This window comes from Benincasa hispida, chromosome 5 (assembly GCF_009727055.1).
Source record: "Benincasa hispida cultivar B227 chromosome 5, ASM972705v1, whole genome shotgun sequence".
Taxonomy (NCBI): Eukaryota; Viridiplantae; Streptophyta; class Magnoliopsida; order Cucurbitales; family Cucurbitaceae; genus Benincasa; species Benincasa hispida.
The window spans coordinates 19,813,875-19,832,974 of record NC_052353.1 but is presented as its reverse complement, the minus strand read 5'-3'; the positions used below and the strand labels follow the sequence as shown (position 1 = coordinate 19,832,974).

Below are 19,100 nucleotides of genomic sequence, written 5' to 3'. Positions count from 1 at the left end.
AACCTGCAGTTTTAACAATTATACAACCACATTCACTCTCTAAAAATACATTACATATACGTACAACACAATTACTCTTATAAACTGTGCTTTATTGATACACGAAAGTTAAAAATACAAAATAATAATAAAGTAATAAATCCAATGATCATAAATTGACACACTATGCACTTCAATTGTAAAGGCCACAAGAACCAATGTATAACTTAGACTAGAATATACTTAATAGATAATCTTAAATTATCGATTGACCCTTTAATTGATGGGTGAACGCAAATTAAGAGTTTGTTTACATTGACTAGAGAAAAAAATACTTAAAAAAGTAACCATTTAAAAAACACTTTAAAAAATGTTTCAAAAGCTATTTTAAGTGGTTGTCAAACACTTCAATTTTTTTTCCGAAATGAGTTATTTTCAAAATTAAACACTTAAAAATTAAATCAAACACATCCTTAATATTATATAGTCTAACAAAAGCCAACAAGTGGAAATCAATATTAATTTGAGAATAAATAACACTATAGGGGTTTGAACACATGACCTCCTAAACCACCTACCCTAATACTATCTTAAATCTCTAATCAACTCAAAAACTTGAACGAATGGATGAAGGAAAATTTAATATTATATTATCTAACAGACAATATTTAGCAAATCATCTAATACAGATACGATATTAAAATAATTGACATGAAACTAAAAGAAGATACTATGGCATCGAAGTATAAGAAAAAACTAGCATGTTATTGGTACATATATGACTGGAAAATTGAGCTCTACTGTGCATTAAATACAGCATTCGGAACCCACAAGACGGGTAGATACAACAGTTCTCTCTCTCTCTCTCCTTTTTCATTCTAACTTAATTTAAGTTGGTAACAAACAAAACGTCAATCTAAGGAGCTGAGAATGGGGCAGTACATGATTTGTTTGAACTACTCTTACAATGAATATGCAACTTGATTGTAATACACGGCTATACAATCTGTCTTGTACAATTATAAGAAACTTGTTCCCAGTGAGAGGTCATTTAAGTTTGAGAGAATCTGCGAACGAGTTGTCCCGATTTGGTGAGCAATATCAAGCTGCTCCTCCAGTGGTAGCATCTCATAGCTGTCACAAATGGGAATATAATTGAGCCATTCATTAACCACAGAATACAAGCAGGCAGCAACAAAATCAAGTTCAAATTTTCCTCTTCTAGTTCCAAGGTCTTTTGAGTGTCAATTTATTTATTATTAACTATATTGGCATTAGATTACTATTTATCACGTTTATTTCATTCAGATTTCCCATAAATTTTCTACAACTTTAGTGACAATTTATTCATCATTAACTGCATCAACACACCAAATGTCAGGCTTCTCAAACCAAGTCAGGAGTGTGTTTGGGGGAAGTGGAACAGTGAGTTCCAAGGATTTAGGGAAGTGGAATAGTGAGTTCCAATGTAAATTCATGTGGCATGAAAGGTGTCTGTTCGTGATTGAGAAGTCCATATAGGGTTGATCTAAACAAGGTTATCGATAAACAAAAATAAATAAAAATCATGGAAAACATGGTTATTAATCTAAACATAGATGACTACATTTACAACTAACATTACAGAAGAAATAAAAAGTAAAATTCTTCCAATCAAATCCTAGTCCTGTTAGTCTAATGTCTAAAATACTGAGTCAATTGAAAAGGTTTGGGACAAAACTTACTGGCATAGTAATTCACAATCAACAATGCTGTCTGGCCCACGTCGATGAACTTTTCCATTTGATTGGAACTGGCGAAAAGACCTCGGATTTAGACCACCAACATGTGGTACGGCATCACCAAGCTTCTTTTGTAATGACTGCAGTCTACGAAACGTGAGTTCATCAAGAGGTGCAATACAACCAATACTTCCATCAAGGGTGCCAAATAACAAAGCGAAGCGATTGGTCTTGTCAGAAACTGTACTGCTTGCTTTGTCTGAAGTGGTAGACAACATCTGAAGCCGTAGAAACTTCGTCACATGAGCACCCACATGAAATTCTGCTCTTGATAGAAGCTTCTGCCCTTTCCAACTTTCAGTCGACTTTGGTGCATAATAAAATATCTGGTTGCGGCATATATATATTATATAAAACATTCGAATAAACAAACAATTTGACAGACACACACATATATATATCTCATGGATGCCACCATGATAATATTTACTCCAAAATATTATGAGAAATATGTGACTTTATTGGAAAGTTCAGTTTACACAGGAAATAAAGGGAGTGCAAGATTCAAATAAGATACCTGAATATTCTTCTGATCATCAGAAACAGTAAGACTAAGAGTGCTTCCATCAATCAGAAATTCTGTTGCATAGCAGTCTAGAGAACCAAAATCCTTGGCCAACAAGCTAAGTTGAGCCCCCTGTTCTTTCCAACTCAGAAAGTAAATGCTCTTGTGTATATCACCAAGAAGTATGAAATTCTTGACCTGCAGCAGTTCCCGCATTCACACATTAAAAGAGGCTTGAGGTCTAGGAAATGTAAGACTGGGATTTCATCCACGTGGATAGTAAACATTCTCATATTTCTAAATTTATTTCTTCCTCTTTTGCATATCCATCAATTATTTGAGAGAGACAGACTACCAAGAAATACTTCCAATGAGTAAATTCTTGCATGATAGATTAAATTTTCTTGAAAGAGGCAGTATCTGTGAAGACGAGATCCAAAGCTCAGGTCTGTCCATCATAAATTTCTTCCCCATTCAAAAACATACATGGGCCAAAAACAATGCTTGCATAGGTAGAAATAAATTTGACCATCAATAGCAACATTCAAGACCAGTGTTTTTAAAGCTCTCTCAGGTGCACGCCTAGGCTCAAGGGCAGGTCTGGTGCCTCGCCTTTCCAAGGCGAGGCTCACAAAATAAGGCGCACCTTTTGTGAAGCCTCAAGGCTCAAAAGAGTAATAATTAAGGATTTTTCTTCTTTATTAACTAAAAGAATCAAGTTTACTAAGCTTAAATGCAAAATTTCTTGTTTGGGGTTTTTTCTTCCATATTTCCACTTCAACTATGCTTTCTCTTCTTAATATTTTTATATATAGTGTGCCTCACAAAAGAAAGTCCATGCCTTTTTGTGCACCTTGCACCTTAGTACGCCTTGGACATTTAAAAACACTGCTCAAGACATCTGCCTGGATTTAAGATGTAAATATCATATATATAAGTAAGAGATAAATTGCAGCGAAAAAGTAGAACATACAATGTTCAAGCTCACAACATATAAGGGTGGAACGTCATAAAATGCAATGCCATTCAACTCTGCACCAGTCCACTTGTGTAAGATTATTTTCGGACCAGAAGCTATCAATAGATGACCTTGCAGAGAGGCTAAAGCAGATATAGCACCCTTCAATTCTTTTGAATAAACCTCTGAAACCTGGAACAAGACGAGGACCAAAGGTTGAATATCAATGAGCAAACACTGAATATATTTTGAAGTTAGAACTTGCAAGTTTTTATATTAGCAACCTTCAAATTTCTTTTCCTAGATTAACCAACAGAGAACTTAGATTAATAATTATTAGTAAGACATAGGCAAATAATATGATAGAAAGTTTAGAAATAATATACCAAGGTCTGTGAATTATCAGCATCTTTTCCAACAGAAAATAAAAGCACTCTTCCTCTTGCAGCAACATCCTCCCCTTGCACATATGCAGTTCCAACTGCTAAAAGCGTTTCATTCTCTTTTGTGGTTGTGTTCTACAAAAAAAAAAAAAAAAAAAAAAAAAAAAAAAAAAAAAAAAAGTGTACGATGTCATTTTCTTTCTTTATTTTTTTTTAATAAAACCAAAAGACAGATATAGGAGGTTATAGAAACCAACTTATTGATTAAAGCTAAAGGTACTTTACTAATGGAGATTTCATAGCTCCCTACCTCTCCCCTATCTCTCACCCAAATTAATCTTCCCTATATCTCCCGAAAGAATTCACATGTCAACCTTTGTAATTGATCAAGATTCTTGGGCCCAACACAATGGCAAATTAAGTAAACCTCCTGACATTCCTTAGCGTTGGTACAGTTTCATAATTGGAGATCTATTAGAAAGCTACCTCAAGAAGCAAAGAATTGGTGCTTCTTACTTATTATTTTATTGGAATAAGAAACCAAGCTCTCATTGAGAAAAATGAAAGGAATCACAAGGAAACACCAAAAAAACAGCTGAACAAGAGAAACCTAAACCTACAAAAAAGGGTTCCAATCCAAAAAAGTAGTACCAATTGATTACTACAAAAAATCCTCAAAACAAAAAAGGGTGTTAAATCTAATGATATTTTCAAATTTGAGAGGATATAAAGTATATTGGTCTATATTAATCTTTCATATATGCAACTTAGTCCTTATATAAAAGAGAGACCTATTACAATTAAGAAAAGAAAATAACAATACAAAAGGAAAATATTGACAATTAACATATACACATAAGTGTTGCTGAATAATAGGAATTCCAATACTCTATTACAAGACCATTGGTCTTGGTAAAATTATTAGTTTTAACTTGAATTTTCCATTTCACCAACTTGACATGACCATATGCTGGTGATCTTTTTCTGGGTAAGAAATAATTGCATTGATTACTTGAAATATCCAACGAGATACAAAAAGGACCTATTTTTAGGATATTACAAAAGATTTCTCCAATTTGTAACAAGAAAATTCAAACTATGACTTTGTAGGGGCTGTAAGTTTTTACACCAAAGAAAAAAAAAAAGCATTGTAAATGGCCGCTTCAAGGACTTCGCCAACGGTTTTTTCTTTATTATGGCAAATTCTAGTGTCTCTCATCTCAAATATTCCATCATATTGTCCTGATTAAGCTAGACTACAGATAAGTTTTGTTTGGCTTTGAAAGGATGATCAATAAACAGCATCCCCATCCAAGCAAAGGAGTCTCAAGGGGGGAAAACAAGGCAAACAAATGCAGAGAAACATTCAGCCTAAAATCTCAGTAGCAAAATGGCAATGGAAAAAAATGTGATGCTGCCTCAATGTCTGATTTGCAAAGACAGCACCATGATGGAGATAAATAGAGCAAATGACATTTTTTGGAGTTGATCCATTTCCATTGTGTCAAGATATGAATGCAGAATTTCCCAAATGAGGAACCTCAACCATTTCGGGCAAGTACATTTCCATATCTGTTTGTAAGATGGCCTGATGTGGAACGCTCAATCATAGATTTAACTGTATAATTGCCACTGTTGTCAAGTTTCTATTAGGAAAAGGTGGTATGGACTACCTTTGTCCCACATCGGTTAGAATGGGATGACCAACGTGATACTTAAGTGGCTTAGCTCTCTCACCTCAATAGCTGGCTTTTGGAGAGTAGTTCTCCAAGAAGCTTAAGTACCTAACAATTGTACTACCTTGGTTCCTAACGATACACCAATCCCAGAAAGTTAATGTCCTGACAGCTAGCCCGGCGATCAAAACCCTCTGTCGGTGCTCCTCTCTGAAATGTCGACAATCGACTCTGATATCATTGTTAGTTACTCAAGCACCTTGGAGAACTACACCCCAAAAGTCAGCTATTGAGGTGAGAGAGCCAAGCCACTTGAGTATCACATTGGTCATCCCATTCTAATCAATGTGGGACAAAGGTAGCCCTTACTACCTTGGTTCCTAATAGTTTCCAAGGCCACTGATATGTTTGGTTGGTATATTGTATGCTAGGAATGGTTTGTATGAATGATGCCCATTCATTGATCTCTTCATCTTTAAGATTACTTCTAAAATTCTATCTTCTTTATTCTGTCTCAATAAAAGGCATCACGAGATTTTGTGTTGTGTTCTTCCTAACGATGGTCAAATTTAAACCGGAGGAGGACCCACCTTTGTTTACCAAGAGTCAGCAACAGGGAAAGTGGTCAGATGTTGGTCTTTCGAGCTCTTTACTGGAGCACCCACCGGGGTATAGAGAATAGTGAGAGGGAATGCACATTGTGTAGTGGATGTAGTAGTGAAAGAAGCTGCATTCAATAGAATTAAGATACCTCCTGACGACCGAAAAGCATTCAAAGCATCCCCCTCAATACCTCTAGAGGTCGAAATGGATTTGATGGAAGGTTGTTCAAAGCTGCTGTATTTGGTCTCTTGAAGGATGACAATAGATGGATTGATTTTGGTGATAAGGTTTATTATGGTAGACATTTTTTTCCAAGAGCTCAAGCCACGTACACTCCGTGACATAATGATCATTAAGGGGGTGTTTGGCTCACCAACATGAGTTGAGTTGAGTTGGTATAATATACCAACTCATTGTTTGTCACACCAACTGTAAATGTTGGTGGAGTTGAGTTCATATATTTTACCAACTCACCCCAACTCACTCCAACTCTCCCTTCCTATGTTTTCAATGACTTTACCCATTGGCCACTGTCACACTCTGAGAACTAACTCCAGGCTCCGACAACCACCTTCGATGACAATTCCAACGACCAACTTCGGGCTCCGACAACCACTTCTGATGAAAATTCTGGCGACGAAATCCGGACTCTAACAACCACCTCCGATGACAGCTCCAGCGACCAACTTCGAGCTCTGACAACCTTCGTGCAACCACCTTCGGTGACCAACTCTGATGACCAATTGGCTCCAACAACAAACTCTTATGACCAACTCCAACAACCACCTTCGTAGGATCTAATAACCACCTTTGACTACAAACTCCAATGAAAATCACTTTCGATGATCACCTTTGAGCAAGCAACTTCGACGACCAACTAGGGGCTTCGACAACCACCTTCGACAACAAACTCCGACAACCAACTCTAATACCACCTACATACGACTAACTTCGGGCTCCGACAGTCACCTCCAACTACAATCTCCAGCGAAAATCATCTTTTATGTTCAACTTCGACAACCACTTTCGCCTAACCAACTTTGGGATTCGAAAACCACCTCCGATGACAAACTTCGACAACCAACTCCAATACACTTTCATGCAACCAACTTTAGGCTTCGACAACCAACTTCAATACACCTTCATGCAACCAACTTTAGGCTTTGACAACCACCTTTGACTAAAAACTCCAGCAAAAATCATCTTCGATAATCAACTTTGACAACCACTTCCAACTATTATAAGACTGATGACTGTTAAAGTATGTTGTAGGGTTGTTGATTATATAAAAAATATTATTTTGTCTACATTAAGTGCAATATTTGTACATAAAAATTTATAATTTTTTTTTTATTTAATTGAATTCACTTATCAAATGAGTGTTAAGAATTTTTAGACGAAAAGTATGTAACATATAACAAAAAAACTATACAATGAAAAAAATTTCCTAAAACATTTTCCAGCAAGAATTAATGAAAAAGAGAGGTTTGTTCTCTAATGATCCTCCAAATTTAGAGGAAATTAAAGTGAAATTGTTGAAGAAATGTGGTGATATTTCATTGGTTGTTACGATGATGGGGGAAATTTAATTAAAAAACTCATGATATAGTAAAAATATAGAGTAACAATAGGAAGAAGAAAAAGAAGAAGATAATGAAATTCATGGAGAAAAATTAGCTAGAATCAAAAGTTTTGATTTCTCTTTGGTTTCTCATTTTATTTAAACATATTTCTACAAGAAATGTAATGGGTTAATTGTTTTTCATTGCCCAAAAAGAAAGAAAGAAAGAAAAAAAAAAATTAAAATTAAAAGAAAAAAATTGCAATCCATATTTTATTCAAACAGAGATGGGTAGAATTATTGAATAAAAAAGTATCAAAACAAAAATAGTAATAATAAAAGCATATTATTTAGAGTTCAAAAAACTGCATCAGATACCCAGATATAGGAACTCAACTCTGCATCCAAACACAGACATATGAACTCAAACCAAACAACTCTGCACCCAAAACACAGACATATAAACTCCACAGATATATGAACTCCATAGACATATGAACTCCACACATCCTATCTCAACTCTACGTCCCAAACAACCCCTAAGATGATTGAGACCCCTTCCTAAGCAAGGCCACAGCCTTTTTGTCATAGGAGATTGAGCAAGACAAATTCCTCGTCACAAGCAATCTTCTATCTTGTCGTGAGCTTGTCTGTATTTTTCCGAGCTGGATATTGTCAAGTCACAATACAAACTACAAAGACAGTCTTCAGACCATGGGGCCAAAGCCACTAAATGAGGCATTGGGTTGAAGGAGCATCTGCCCAAAGAGGCTGGAGAGATAAAATCACACCAAAGTGCATGAGTGGGTTCCAACAACATGGATTGAGAGGGAGAGATGTGGGCGCTTTGATTGGGGCTATACAAGAAGTAATCGGTATCAACTTTTGATGGTAAGGGTCGGTGGATGTAAAGTGCTTATTGCCAGAGATGAAAAGGGTTGGTAACTTGGTTTGTGGTTTCAAGTTATCTTTTCTGATGATAACTTAGGGGTGGATGAAGGTGATGGGATGTCTAATGGAGGCAAAGGAAGGTTTACTATTTCATCGATAGGTGGGGCAGATGGTTGTATAGGTTCCAAAAGGACGAAAGGTTTTGTGATGGAGGATGGTGAGGTACATGGGGATGAAATAGGGGAAACCCCATAAGCCAATAGACGATTACAAGAACCATTTCCAATTGGAGACTAAATAAGATAAACTGAAACGATAAAAAGGGTGTGTTTATCCTTACATCAATAAAAAGTTGTAGATAAAATCAGATCCATAAATCTATCAAAATGGGAGTAAGAATCCTTAAAAATACGACCGTTGTGCTCACACCAAAGGGTCCAAAAGAAAGTACGCGTAAGAACCAACCACAACAAACATTGGTACCATAAAAAAGATGACCCACCATAAAGGATGCCAATATATAAAAAATATGGTTAGAGCTTGTCAAGGACCAACCAAAAGCCTCCAAGATAATGTGCCAAAACAAAAGAGTTATCCACAAATAAGCAGAAGATTCCTCATGACACCGACACATAATACACTAACAAGGTGAAAGAGACATATAAGGCATCTTGTGCTGTATCCGATCAGCTGTATTGACTGCACCAAGACTAAGCTCCCAAAAGAAAATGTTTATCCTTTTACGATTAAAAATCTTTCCAAATAATATAATAGAGGTCTTTAGCAAGAGGCGTAGCCACACCAACCATAACATCTAAAAGGGGTTTAAAAGAGAAAGACGATGAGGAATCCAAAGCCCAAGACCAAGAATCGGATATGGGACCCAACCTAATCGATAATAAGATATGTGATAGAGAAGCCCATTCAACAATCTCCAAACCATTGAGATTTTGGCGAAAGTGCAAGTCCCAAGCTTCAATATCAGCCACCCAAGCAATAGCCACAATAAAATCAAGATGAAGTGCAAGACCAAATAATCGAGGAAAAACATTGCAGAGAATACCACAATCTAGCCAAGGAACCTTCCAAAAAGAAGTAGAAGTGACATTACCAACTCGAATCCATGCATGAGAGGCAATGAAATCAATGGTCTAAGAAATAAAACGCAATGGTGATTTAGAAGAGCCACCTCGGATGAAAGTACACACAGGGCCATTATTGAGGATAAGGTGCGCTGCATGGCCATTGACTACTTTATTTCTCAAAAGCTGCTTTTCATGGTACGGTTTCTCAACTTTGCTAAAAGCTCCATTATTTATGCAAAGTGCCTCAATAGACATGTTTTTCTTCGACATTGGCTTTGCCATTTTACCATAAACTCCGACAAGAATACATATGTGGTGATTTCAATCCTCAATGAAGTTTTCTTGCCTACCTCTATTAGACTTCTGCAAGCTTCACCAATGAAGTTGAAGGGTTCCAAACTCCATATATTAAAAGGTAGACCACGTACCTCGATCCATCAACCATAAGAAGGCACAACTTGGTCACTAAAGTACTCACCATGGCTCCACGGTGAGTATTGTAGTTGATAAGAGCCCGCTCTTTGCCAACCTTTGTAAGAACCCGATTTTGGCTTGTTCTTGGTCCTCGCATCTCATAATGGCCTTATTAGGTTGGAATGGTGCAATGGAGCAATCAGATGTTACATTTTATTGCATCGCTTGAAGGATGCCAGTTGTCACGGTCATGCTTGTCCAGGGCATGTTGCCCATGGCCGCATGCCCGATCCAACCCCCTTCTAGCATACTTTCATATCATGTGTTGTAATAGCTTAGTTAGCTTGCTTTCTTTACATTTTCATTGTAAGTGACCACTCGCCCTTTTGCATATGCAAGGGTGCCAGTTGGCTTTTTATTCAGAATGCACTATATGGGGATAAGACTAATCATCACTTCCCCATACTCGGAGTAGTACTCTATAAAGCTGTTGTTGTTGCTTATTGCTTTCTAGCCTACTACAATCTTTCTTTCTTTATTCACACTCACAAAAACTTCTTACGAAAACCTTTTCTCCAAACCCATTTTCTAAAACCGTTTTCCCTAAAACGGGGGTGGAGGTTGCGAGAGGCACTCGGTGTGCCACCGGCAGTCCGTATTCGAGTTGGCTAACTTGTTCGTGAGCAGGAACAAGTGCCGCACAATCGCTAAGGGAAGCTTCCGAAAGAGCGATTGTGACACCAGTCACCATGAAAATTCTTCCTTTCCAAAACAGTAATATTAGTCAAAGGCCTTGAGAGGTTGGACAATACTGAGGTGGCTGGAAACCTGGAACAACATTAAAGGAGGATGGCAGCCTATTAAAAGATCTTTGTTGACTATTTGTTTTTACATCAACCTTTTCCTTGTTGGCTTGTTTTTTTTTTTTTTTTTTTTTGTGAAGAAAAGTTTCCTTGTACGTGGGTTTGTGTCCTCCATAATGCGGATGCCCATAGCTTCAAACTTATAAAAAGCAGTAAGTCCCATTAAGTCTTTCCATCCTTTTCTTTGCTCTCTAGATGGTATCAGAATACAATTTTTTCCCATTATAATAAGCTTGGCAATCTCCACAGAGTAGTCATTTTTTCTTGATATCTTTTCAAGCCACACAAGCTGGTCATCTAGTCTCAACCCTTTGAAGAACCTCTTGTTCAAAGGCATGGTCAGTAGGGGTTTGATACTACCGGTGATCCATCTCAAAGTGCTCCAATGAACTGAAATAAAGAAGGTTTGTCCTTTGTAGATTCAGTGATACACGCTCCAGAACCTCGAGAGTTTGGGTCTATCTTAATCGAAAAGCTTTTCTTCAATGATTACTATTCTAGAAGTATTCATGGTGAGAGATGGCTGGATTTTCAGAGGCCATTTTCAGGATAGGAAGCTCTGGTAAGAAGGCTGGTTGGGAAGGTTGGGATGGGGGAGGGGAACGTGAGAGGAGATTAGGAGAGCCATATGCTGGTGATCTTGAAGAAGAGCTATTAAGTTTATGAGACATGCGTCAACTCTCCAAATGATGATTATCATCCTTGGGTGGGTGATCCATCTTACAGCCACGAGTGATGTTCCAAATTTCCAACCATAGTTACTCTTGCAAGAGAGCAAACATGGGTGTAACTCAGCAGTAATTAACATGCATTCCTTCCCTTGAGGTCAAAATTTCAAATTCTCATAGCATCACATTAGTACTAAAACAAAAGTTATTCTTGCCAGAGTAAACTAAATAGCCTTGGTAGGAATTCTAGCAAAACTTAGATGACATGTGAACTAATAGATCATTTGGAAGAAGAATCATCGTCATTTCATATTCTGAAGCATCCATACATGCATACATGGAACCCTAAATACATTAAAGGACAACATATCAATAAACTTGTGAATGCAAGACACTTACATCCATTCACAATATAATATACACATTATAATAATAATTAAAAAACAGTAGCTGTCCATATTTATGAAAATAATTATGCTAGCTTTTTTACCCATTTATTCCTTATTTATAAATAATAAATAAATAAGGAATGATCAAAGAACCTTATACCTTCAATATATTATATTTAAATAAGAAATATGACTCTTTCTTTTGTCTTCAACTATTAACTCACCATACCCTATCCCTGTTAAAGAGAACTCCAAAAGAAAGAGCTAGAAATTTGTGGAATATAGGATCACCAAGAATGACTAACAAAGAAAAGGAAAGAAAAGCAAAAGAACTGACCAACAGTGTAACAACACGAATGGTAAGGGCATTTTCAGAACTGTGCATAGCAATTGTAGCCCTAGTTTGCCAAGGGCCACCAGATTTTTCTGGTTCCAAAATCCGAATCTCAAACTCTTCCACAGAGTAAGTTTGCTGCAGCTCATCAGCACTCAAGTTATGATTCTCAACGTGACCAACATCTTGATCAACCATTGATGATAGCACTTGATTCAATGGCTTCTGAACCTGCAGAATATATGCCGCATCACTGTTACAGCATAAGTTTGCACTCCAATAGGGAAGAAAAGCATAGATGAATTAAATTAATTCCCACAGATGGCAAGTCATTAACGATCAACGTATTGCGTGGTAAGAGTCAACATTAATAGTAATCAAAAGGAAATTTCTCTACTTTCCCAAATGAAGAGTATATTATTCACTAATAGGAAGAAATCCCCCATAACTGAAAATGAAAAAAAATATATTTATTTATTATTATAATTATTGTTATTGTTTGGAAAGGAACAACATTCCACCTTACAGCGACCATTGTTCATAATTCATGGCTAATAGAAACAGGAATAGGAGAAGGAAGAACATACAAAATAATTTAAGACATAAGCAATCCAAGAATTACTATTTGTATACAATGGCAATGTAATTTGCTTGCTTTTTCATCACTCCGCTCAAGCAGATTTGTACTGTTAGGCATCCTTGCCATTCTCGTCACCTTAATTGTTGGCATGTAGAAAATGGTGGGGATACGAAGTATCTTCACCTATATTTTTTACATTATTTTCTTTTTATAAATTAAAAAAAAAAATTAATCTATAGCATGTTTATACTGAATTCTGTGTAAAAGCAAATACTCATAATAGCTATATCGTCACAATCTAGACTCTTCAGAACTTTCAAATCCCCAGAATTTCAAGAATCTCCAATTATCACAAATTCCTTGTCTCTTTACTCTAAGTAGCATGTTTCATGTAAACAATCGATCTTGGTCGAATATGTACACTAAGACCCCTTACAGCCATAAGTTCCTCAAAGCAAATGTCTCAACCAATTGTTCTTCTTGAGTTTTGTAACACTAATGAACAATCTCATGTCTACTTCCTCATGGATTTAACCTAAAACTGGTCAAAAATTTTTGCCTTGGATGTTTCCTCAAGGATTTAACCAAAAACTCAATAGCTAGAAAAAAATTTTAATCCTTCAAACTACTCTTGATCATCTCTATTTTCTAGCAGTAACAACACCCTTCATATGATTTGCTCTTGGTGTACCTGTGCAAACCAATTATTATTCTCTACGACATGTTTCTTCAAACTTTAATATGAACTAGTTGCAAGAAAAGGGCAAGGACTGGTGGTTGGGAGACGTCTGTGGCAGCCAAAGACAAGGCAGAGGGGAAAGGTCAGAGACGAAATAAAGGACGGAAGTTGATGGGGCGTGGAGGTCGAAGCTGAAAACGAGGAGCAGCAGGGAAGAACAGAAATAGGGTATGGACAGAGAGAGCAATTGCAATGTAGAGAAAACGAAGATTGACGGCTGAGGGATGCAGGAAGATGAACATTTTTTTAAAATTAATGGATGGTTTGCCAGTTCAAAGTCATGAATATGAACAAAAATCAGTTTAATTCTCAGCCGTTGTAAAGAAGAAAGAGAAACGAACCAATAACTATTTTAATGCTAGCACGGGTTCCACTTCCAAAGGCCCAATTGATGTCTCGGCCAACAAGATATTATTTTTTACCATTTAGCTTCAGGAAGAGTATACGCTCACTTTTGTTCTGATAAGGTTTCATCCCATCTTATTTTTGACTTCTAATTGGAGGTCTTGTTCCCATTCAGTCAGACAAGGAACCCAAATTTGTTTCGGCTTTGAATGACGTGGTTCAGCTTCCCATAGGAAGTGTTAATTGCCTTTGGAAGTATTAGCACTCTACAGTCTATTGATTTAAAGAGCGGTAAAGAGGATGTGGGCATTGAAAGATCTTTGCAAGTTTATCCTCTTTTTTACCGGTGAAAAAAGAAGCAATTATCTGCAAAGAAACATTTAAAGTTCAATTCAGATGATCTTGAGAGGTCTTATACATGTCCCCTAATAGTAGAATCACAATCGGAAGACAATCTACATCTTTTGCCTCATGGTACGAATTTTAGCCAATCAGTCACTAATATCCTAGGATCAAATATTTCTTTTGTTAAAGGAGTTTATAAACTAGTCATCCCCCATCTATTGGACAGTCTTTCTAATTTCAACTCTAATGGAGATTTAGCTATTAGTGTAAGTGGTGAGGATATTATGGACTCTCAGGCACAAAAAGATCTTGTTGAGGAGACTTCAGAGGTTTACTTTACAAACAATTTTGATACCTTGTTTGAAAATGGTGAAAATGTTCAAGCAAAAAACTCACCCATAATCCCTGCCAAATTCTCTACTTTGAATGAAAAATGTGGTTTGCAATTGAAATCAATGCCACCTCGTTCTCTTTCAAACTTCAATTAAAGAAGAGCTAGGTGGTTTGTTCCAAAACTAGAATTATTACTTTGGAGTTCTTGTGTTTTTGTGACTAAGCCTGACTATTTAGCCCTTAAGAAGTTGCGTTATTTTTCATAATACTTGCAAGCTTGGAAGCGACAGTTTAAAAGTTGGTTTGCTTTGTGGTTTGGTCCTCAAGAGCTTCTTTCCTTGTCTTCTTGATGGTCTTCAATTGGCTTTGGCTTTAAAGTTTATGCATTCTCTAGCTTTGGGTTTCTTTTCTAGAGTTGGTTTGTTAGGTTTTAAGAGTTTGCTTTTTGGTGTTTTCTTTTCATTGCATCGCAACAGTATTATCTTCTTTTGATTTTCTCAATTTCTCTCGTCTCTTGAAGGTTGATGTATTTTTCAGCATTAGTCTCTTTTCTGTTCTCCATGAAAAGTTGTTTTCTTTTCTGAAAAAAAAAATAATAAATAAATTGGAGGTCTTATATATTAGAGCATTTAGTTTCTTTTCATTATATCAGTGAAACTTTTGTTTCCTTTTCAAGAAACTAAATGGGAAGATATTTCCATGGATTTTGTTTTAGAGGATTTGATTCTATTTTTGTAGTTGTTGATAGATTTAGTACAATGATCCACTTTATTCCTTGCAAAAAGACTTCAAAACTTTACATGATTCTCACCTCCCCTCTCCAGAAATTGTTCGTTTACATGGTATTCCTAAATCTATTGTTTAAGATAGAGATGTGAAATTCATTAGTTACTTTTGAAAGTCATTAGGGAAAAAGTTTGACGCTAGTTTACTTTTCAACACCACTTGTCATTCTCAAACTGATGGCAAAATTAAGTTGATCGATTGTACTTTGCAGAACTTGGTTCGATATTTAAGTGGCAACAACCCTAAGCAATGGGATCGTTGCCTTCCTCAAGGTGAATTTGCTTTCAATCATATGGCCAATCAATCCACAAGGAAGTCATCATTTGAAATCGTCCTACTGAGCTTAAGCAAATCTTATGACTTTCATTATTCAGGAGTTGCATGATGAAGTCCAAGCATCTTGAGGAGGCCAATGCATTCTACCAACGTCGAGATGATGCTCATCGACGAGATGTTTACTAATGAAGTTCTGGTCATGGTCCATTTGTGAATTGCTTGTCTTCCAACTGGACCCTTTTCTTTCTTATCCAATATCAGTCTGAATGCTTACAATAATGATCTTGCTCCTTCTATGTGCAGCAATTCTATCTTCATCATCTCGAATCTTTCTCCTTTTCATGCTCCAGATGAGTTTTCCTTGGCTGTTTAAACTTGAGGACAAGGTTCCTTTTCAATGGAGGGGTTTAATGTAGGAACATCCTCATGTTCTTGGCCTTTCTCGGGTGTTATTTGCCTTGTCTTTTCTTGCATTATCTTTTAGTCTTGGCAGTATAGTTCTTGGGTTAGATCTAGTATTCGGGTGCATGTAGTCTTTCTTGATCCGTTTGCCTTTTTTTAGTTTGCTTTTCTTTAGCAAAGTTTAGCCTACTTTTACCCTTGTAACAGCCAGTTAACTGACTTGTACTTTAGCTACTGCCTTCATACCTATAAATATGAAGGTAGTTTCCCATGTGGTGGCTAATAAAATTTTGAGGTATTTTTCAAATCCTTTTGTGCATCAGGATGAATGGGAGAGGACGAAGTACGAATTTATCAAGTATTAATAATGTAAGAAGAATAGGGATAATTGAGTAATTGGGTAAAAGTCTAGGTTAATTTCCATTTTACCCCACTTGTATTAAAAACTCTATAAATAGGAGTCTTTCCTCTCATGTATCAATGACAAATGATAAGATTTTCCTTCAAGAATTCTCCAAGATTCGTAGTCTACATCAATTTGGTGTTAGAGCACACTCGTGAAGGGACCTAATGGCAGGTAAAGGCTCCGGTAAGCTCTTCGACCCTCAACCTCAAGATGCGGAAGCATCTCTCTCTACTTCTCCTCAAACCTTGAATCAACGAATTGGAAATTTAGAAACTTCTGTGAGTGGTTTATTGGATAAGATGATTGCAATGCAAACTCCAATGGTTGTTATGCACCAATCAGTTGAGAAACTAACTTTGAAAGTAGGAAAGATAGCCAATAATTAACCAAGAATCCAAGATAATCTTATCTTCAATCAAGAAAACCTTAGAAACAGAGGCAAGAAGATGTTCAACGAGTTCTTCCAAGAAACCAAGAACCAGCAAGATTACTTCAAAAAGTGCAAAACAGAGATGTCTCGAAGCCTAAACACATTCCATGCCATCTTCAAGTTCCCAATTGTCCACAAGTAAGGCCTATTCCACATGTAGTTGGTTTGATTTTGAAACATCAGAGGACGAAGAAGTTGGTTGGCAAGGTTTTTCTCGGTTTCCTATGAAAATCATGATCAACAACACCGATCCAAGAAAGTCAAGGAATGGGTTCAAGAACCGTTTCTAGATCAAATGGGCAATCAACATCATGTCCAAGAACGTGCTGCCAAGATTCAAGAACATGATGCCAAGATTTAAGAACATCAAGAACAAAGGAGACAGCATCACAACAAAGACATCCACAATTTAACTTGGCTGGTAATCAAGAAATTGTCAAAATCTTCCAAGAGGGGTGTAGCAAGAAATCCCCAGGGGCTTTCACCAAGAAGTACAGCCAGGAAATTATGTTCAAATTCAACCTCCAGCCCCTCACATATTCCAACAGAGACCTTTTCTTCACAAACACTTGGGTTTCAATTCAGATTCTTCAAATGATGAAATCATAGGCAACCCATTTCAAGATTATCAAATTCAGTATCTCCATTTTCAAGAAACCTATCCAACTTATCATAATGGTCGCATCACCTACAATTTAGACTTGATGACGACCAAGAACCTTTCCAAGATTACCAAGTTTAACATCACCAAAAAGTGAATCATCAACTTTGGCACCAAGATTTGGATTATAGAATGAAAATTGACCACCTTGCTATTACCCCCACTTGTATTAAAAATTCTATAAATAGGAGTCTTCCCTCTCATGTATATGTCAATAACAAATTAATAAGATTTTCCTTTAAGAATTCTCCAATATTTGTAGTCTACATCAATTAAAGGCTTCATCACCAGAATAAGTCATTAGTTCATATGGAACCAAAATTAAAGACAATCAAAGAAAAATCTATTTTGAACTCCAGGCCACGAACTCTGTACATGATGTCATCCACAGTCAGCAAGTCATCAGCTGAAGTAAGCATATGGAAAGAAAGAAAATATAGAAGTACTCACAGGCGCTGAAATTATAACCGGGTACAGATTCTTTTCATGGAAGTAGGTGACCTGGTGTGGAGTTCCTTTCAGTGGAACCTGAGCAGAAGTTCAATATTGTGCACCAGCTAAAGTTAATGAAAGACAAACAGATTCAAATAAAAATAAAATTAGAAAAGGAAGGGCAAAACATACTTTCTGTACCGGCCAGTAATTATCGTAATTCGATGTAGATGGAAGTTGACAAATCTTCAAAACACCCTAGGACATGCAAATACCAGTAAATGCTAAGAATCATACACAACAATCGTTGGTTAAAGGCTCAATGAATCACAGCAGAACACTATAAGAATATCTGACCTGTGATGTGACATATATAAGTCCATGGTTACAGTTTACATTATGTAGCACTGTAAAGGCAACAATGGGTCCATCACATAGCTGGGAAAGACAAGGCAGTTCTCAGTAACACATTCTTTTTCAATTGTCATAAAGTAAATCCAGGTTAAAAGAAAGATGGAAAAAAGAAATAAAAAGATTGAGAGTTAAGGAATATACCACATATATTCCTAAAATTTATTTTTAACTATCAAATTCTTTCATTTTGAACTCTTGAATCAAACATTTTCATTTTTTTTACAAGGTACAAACGTTTTACTAATTAATGACAAGGAACAAAAATGTTAAAAAGAGATAAACTCCAAAAGAGTGAAAAAAGAAAAAATAGAAAAAGAAACCAAAAGCTTAATAAAAACTACTTAAGGAAAACGAAAGAATCCTAATGAATAAAAATATCATTAAAAGAATAATTCACAAATAAAATAGAGAGAGAACAACATTGGGAAGCTTTAGTCTTAGCCAAATCAAAACACTCAAACTAACATCATGACTGAATCAAACATATTCTTGGTTGATCATTTCCTCATAGAATATTTCAAAGAATTAGACTATCCAAATGTGATATTCTTTTTCTCGACAAAGGTAATTGTACAAGTCAACGGTGAACTACGGTGGTTGTAACTTTTTATTATTATTAAGGCTTCCATTGAGAGAGACCAAGGAAAGAATACACCAGAGAACAACAAGAAATGACCACAAAAAGTGGAAACCAACTACTGATATCCAATCATATACATTAAGACCTAACAAATAATTACAAAAAAGCTTTTCCACCAACACCCACAATGAAACATTAAATCTAATAACAGACCAAAAAGCACTCAGAGAACAGTCAGTCTCTCTAAAAACTCCATTGTTCCTCTAACCCAAAAGGCACCA

At 36.3% G+C, this 19,100-nt stretch overlaps 1 protein-coding gene across 3 annotated transcripts in view; it reads right to left on the bottom strand.

The window, feature by feature from the left end:
- Positions 1-725: 725 nt before the first annotated feature.
- LOC120077777 (cleavage and polyadenylation specificity factor subunit 1) overlaps positions 726-19,100 on the bottom strand; it is a 61,319-nt gene continuing 42,944 nt past the window's right edge. For all 3 annotated transcript variants that reach the window (XM_039031794.1, XM_039031795.1, XM_039031796.1), the window contains 9 exons: positions 18,183-18,263; positions 18,018-18,083; positions 17,844-17,921; positions 12,094-12,321; positions 3,610-3,741; positions 3,239-3,415; positions 2,278-2,463; positions 1,704-2,086; positions 726-1,113 (listed from right to left, as the gene is read on the bottom strand). In XM_039031794.1, the coding sequence (XP_038887722.1) occupies positions 999-1,113; positions 1,704-2,086; positions 2,278-2,463; positions 3,239-3,415; positions 3,610-3,741; positions 12,094-12,321; positions 17,844-17,921; positions 18,018-18,083; positions 18,183-18,263 (1,446 nt within the window). In that variant the 3' untranslated portion in view covers positions 726-998. The remainder of the gene's footprint in view (positions 1,114-1,703; positions 2,087-2,277; positions 2,464-3,238; positions 3,416-3,609; positions 3,742-12,093; positions 12,322-17,843; positions 17,922-18,017; positions 18,084-18,182; positions 18,264-19,100) is intronic.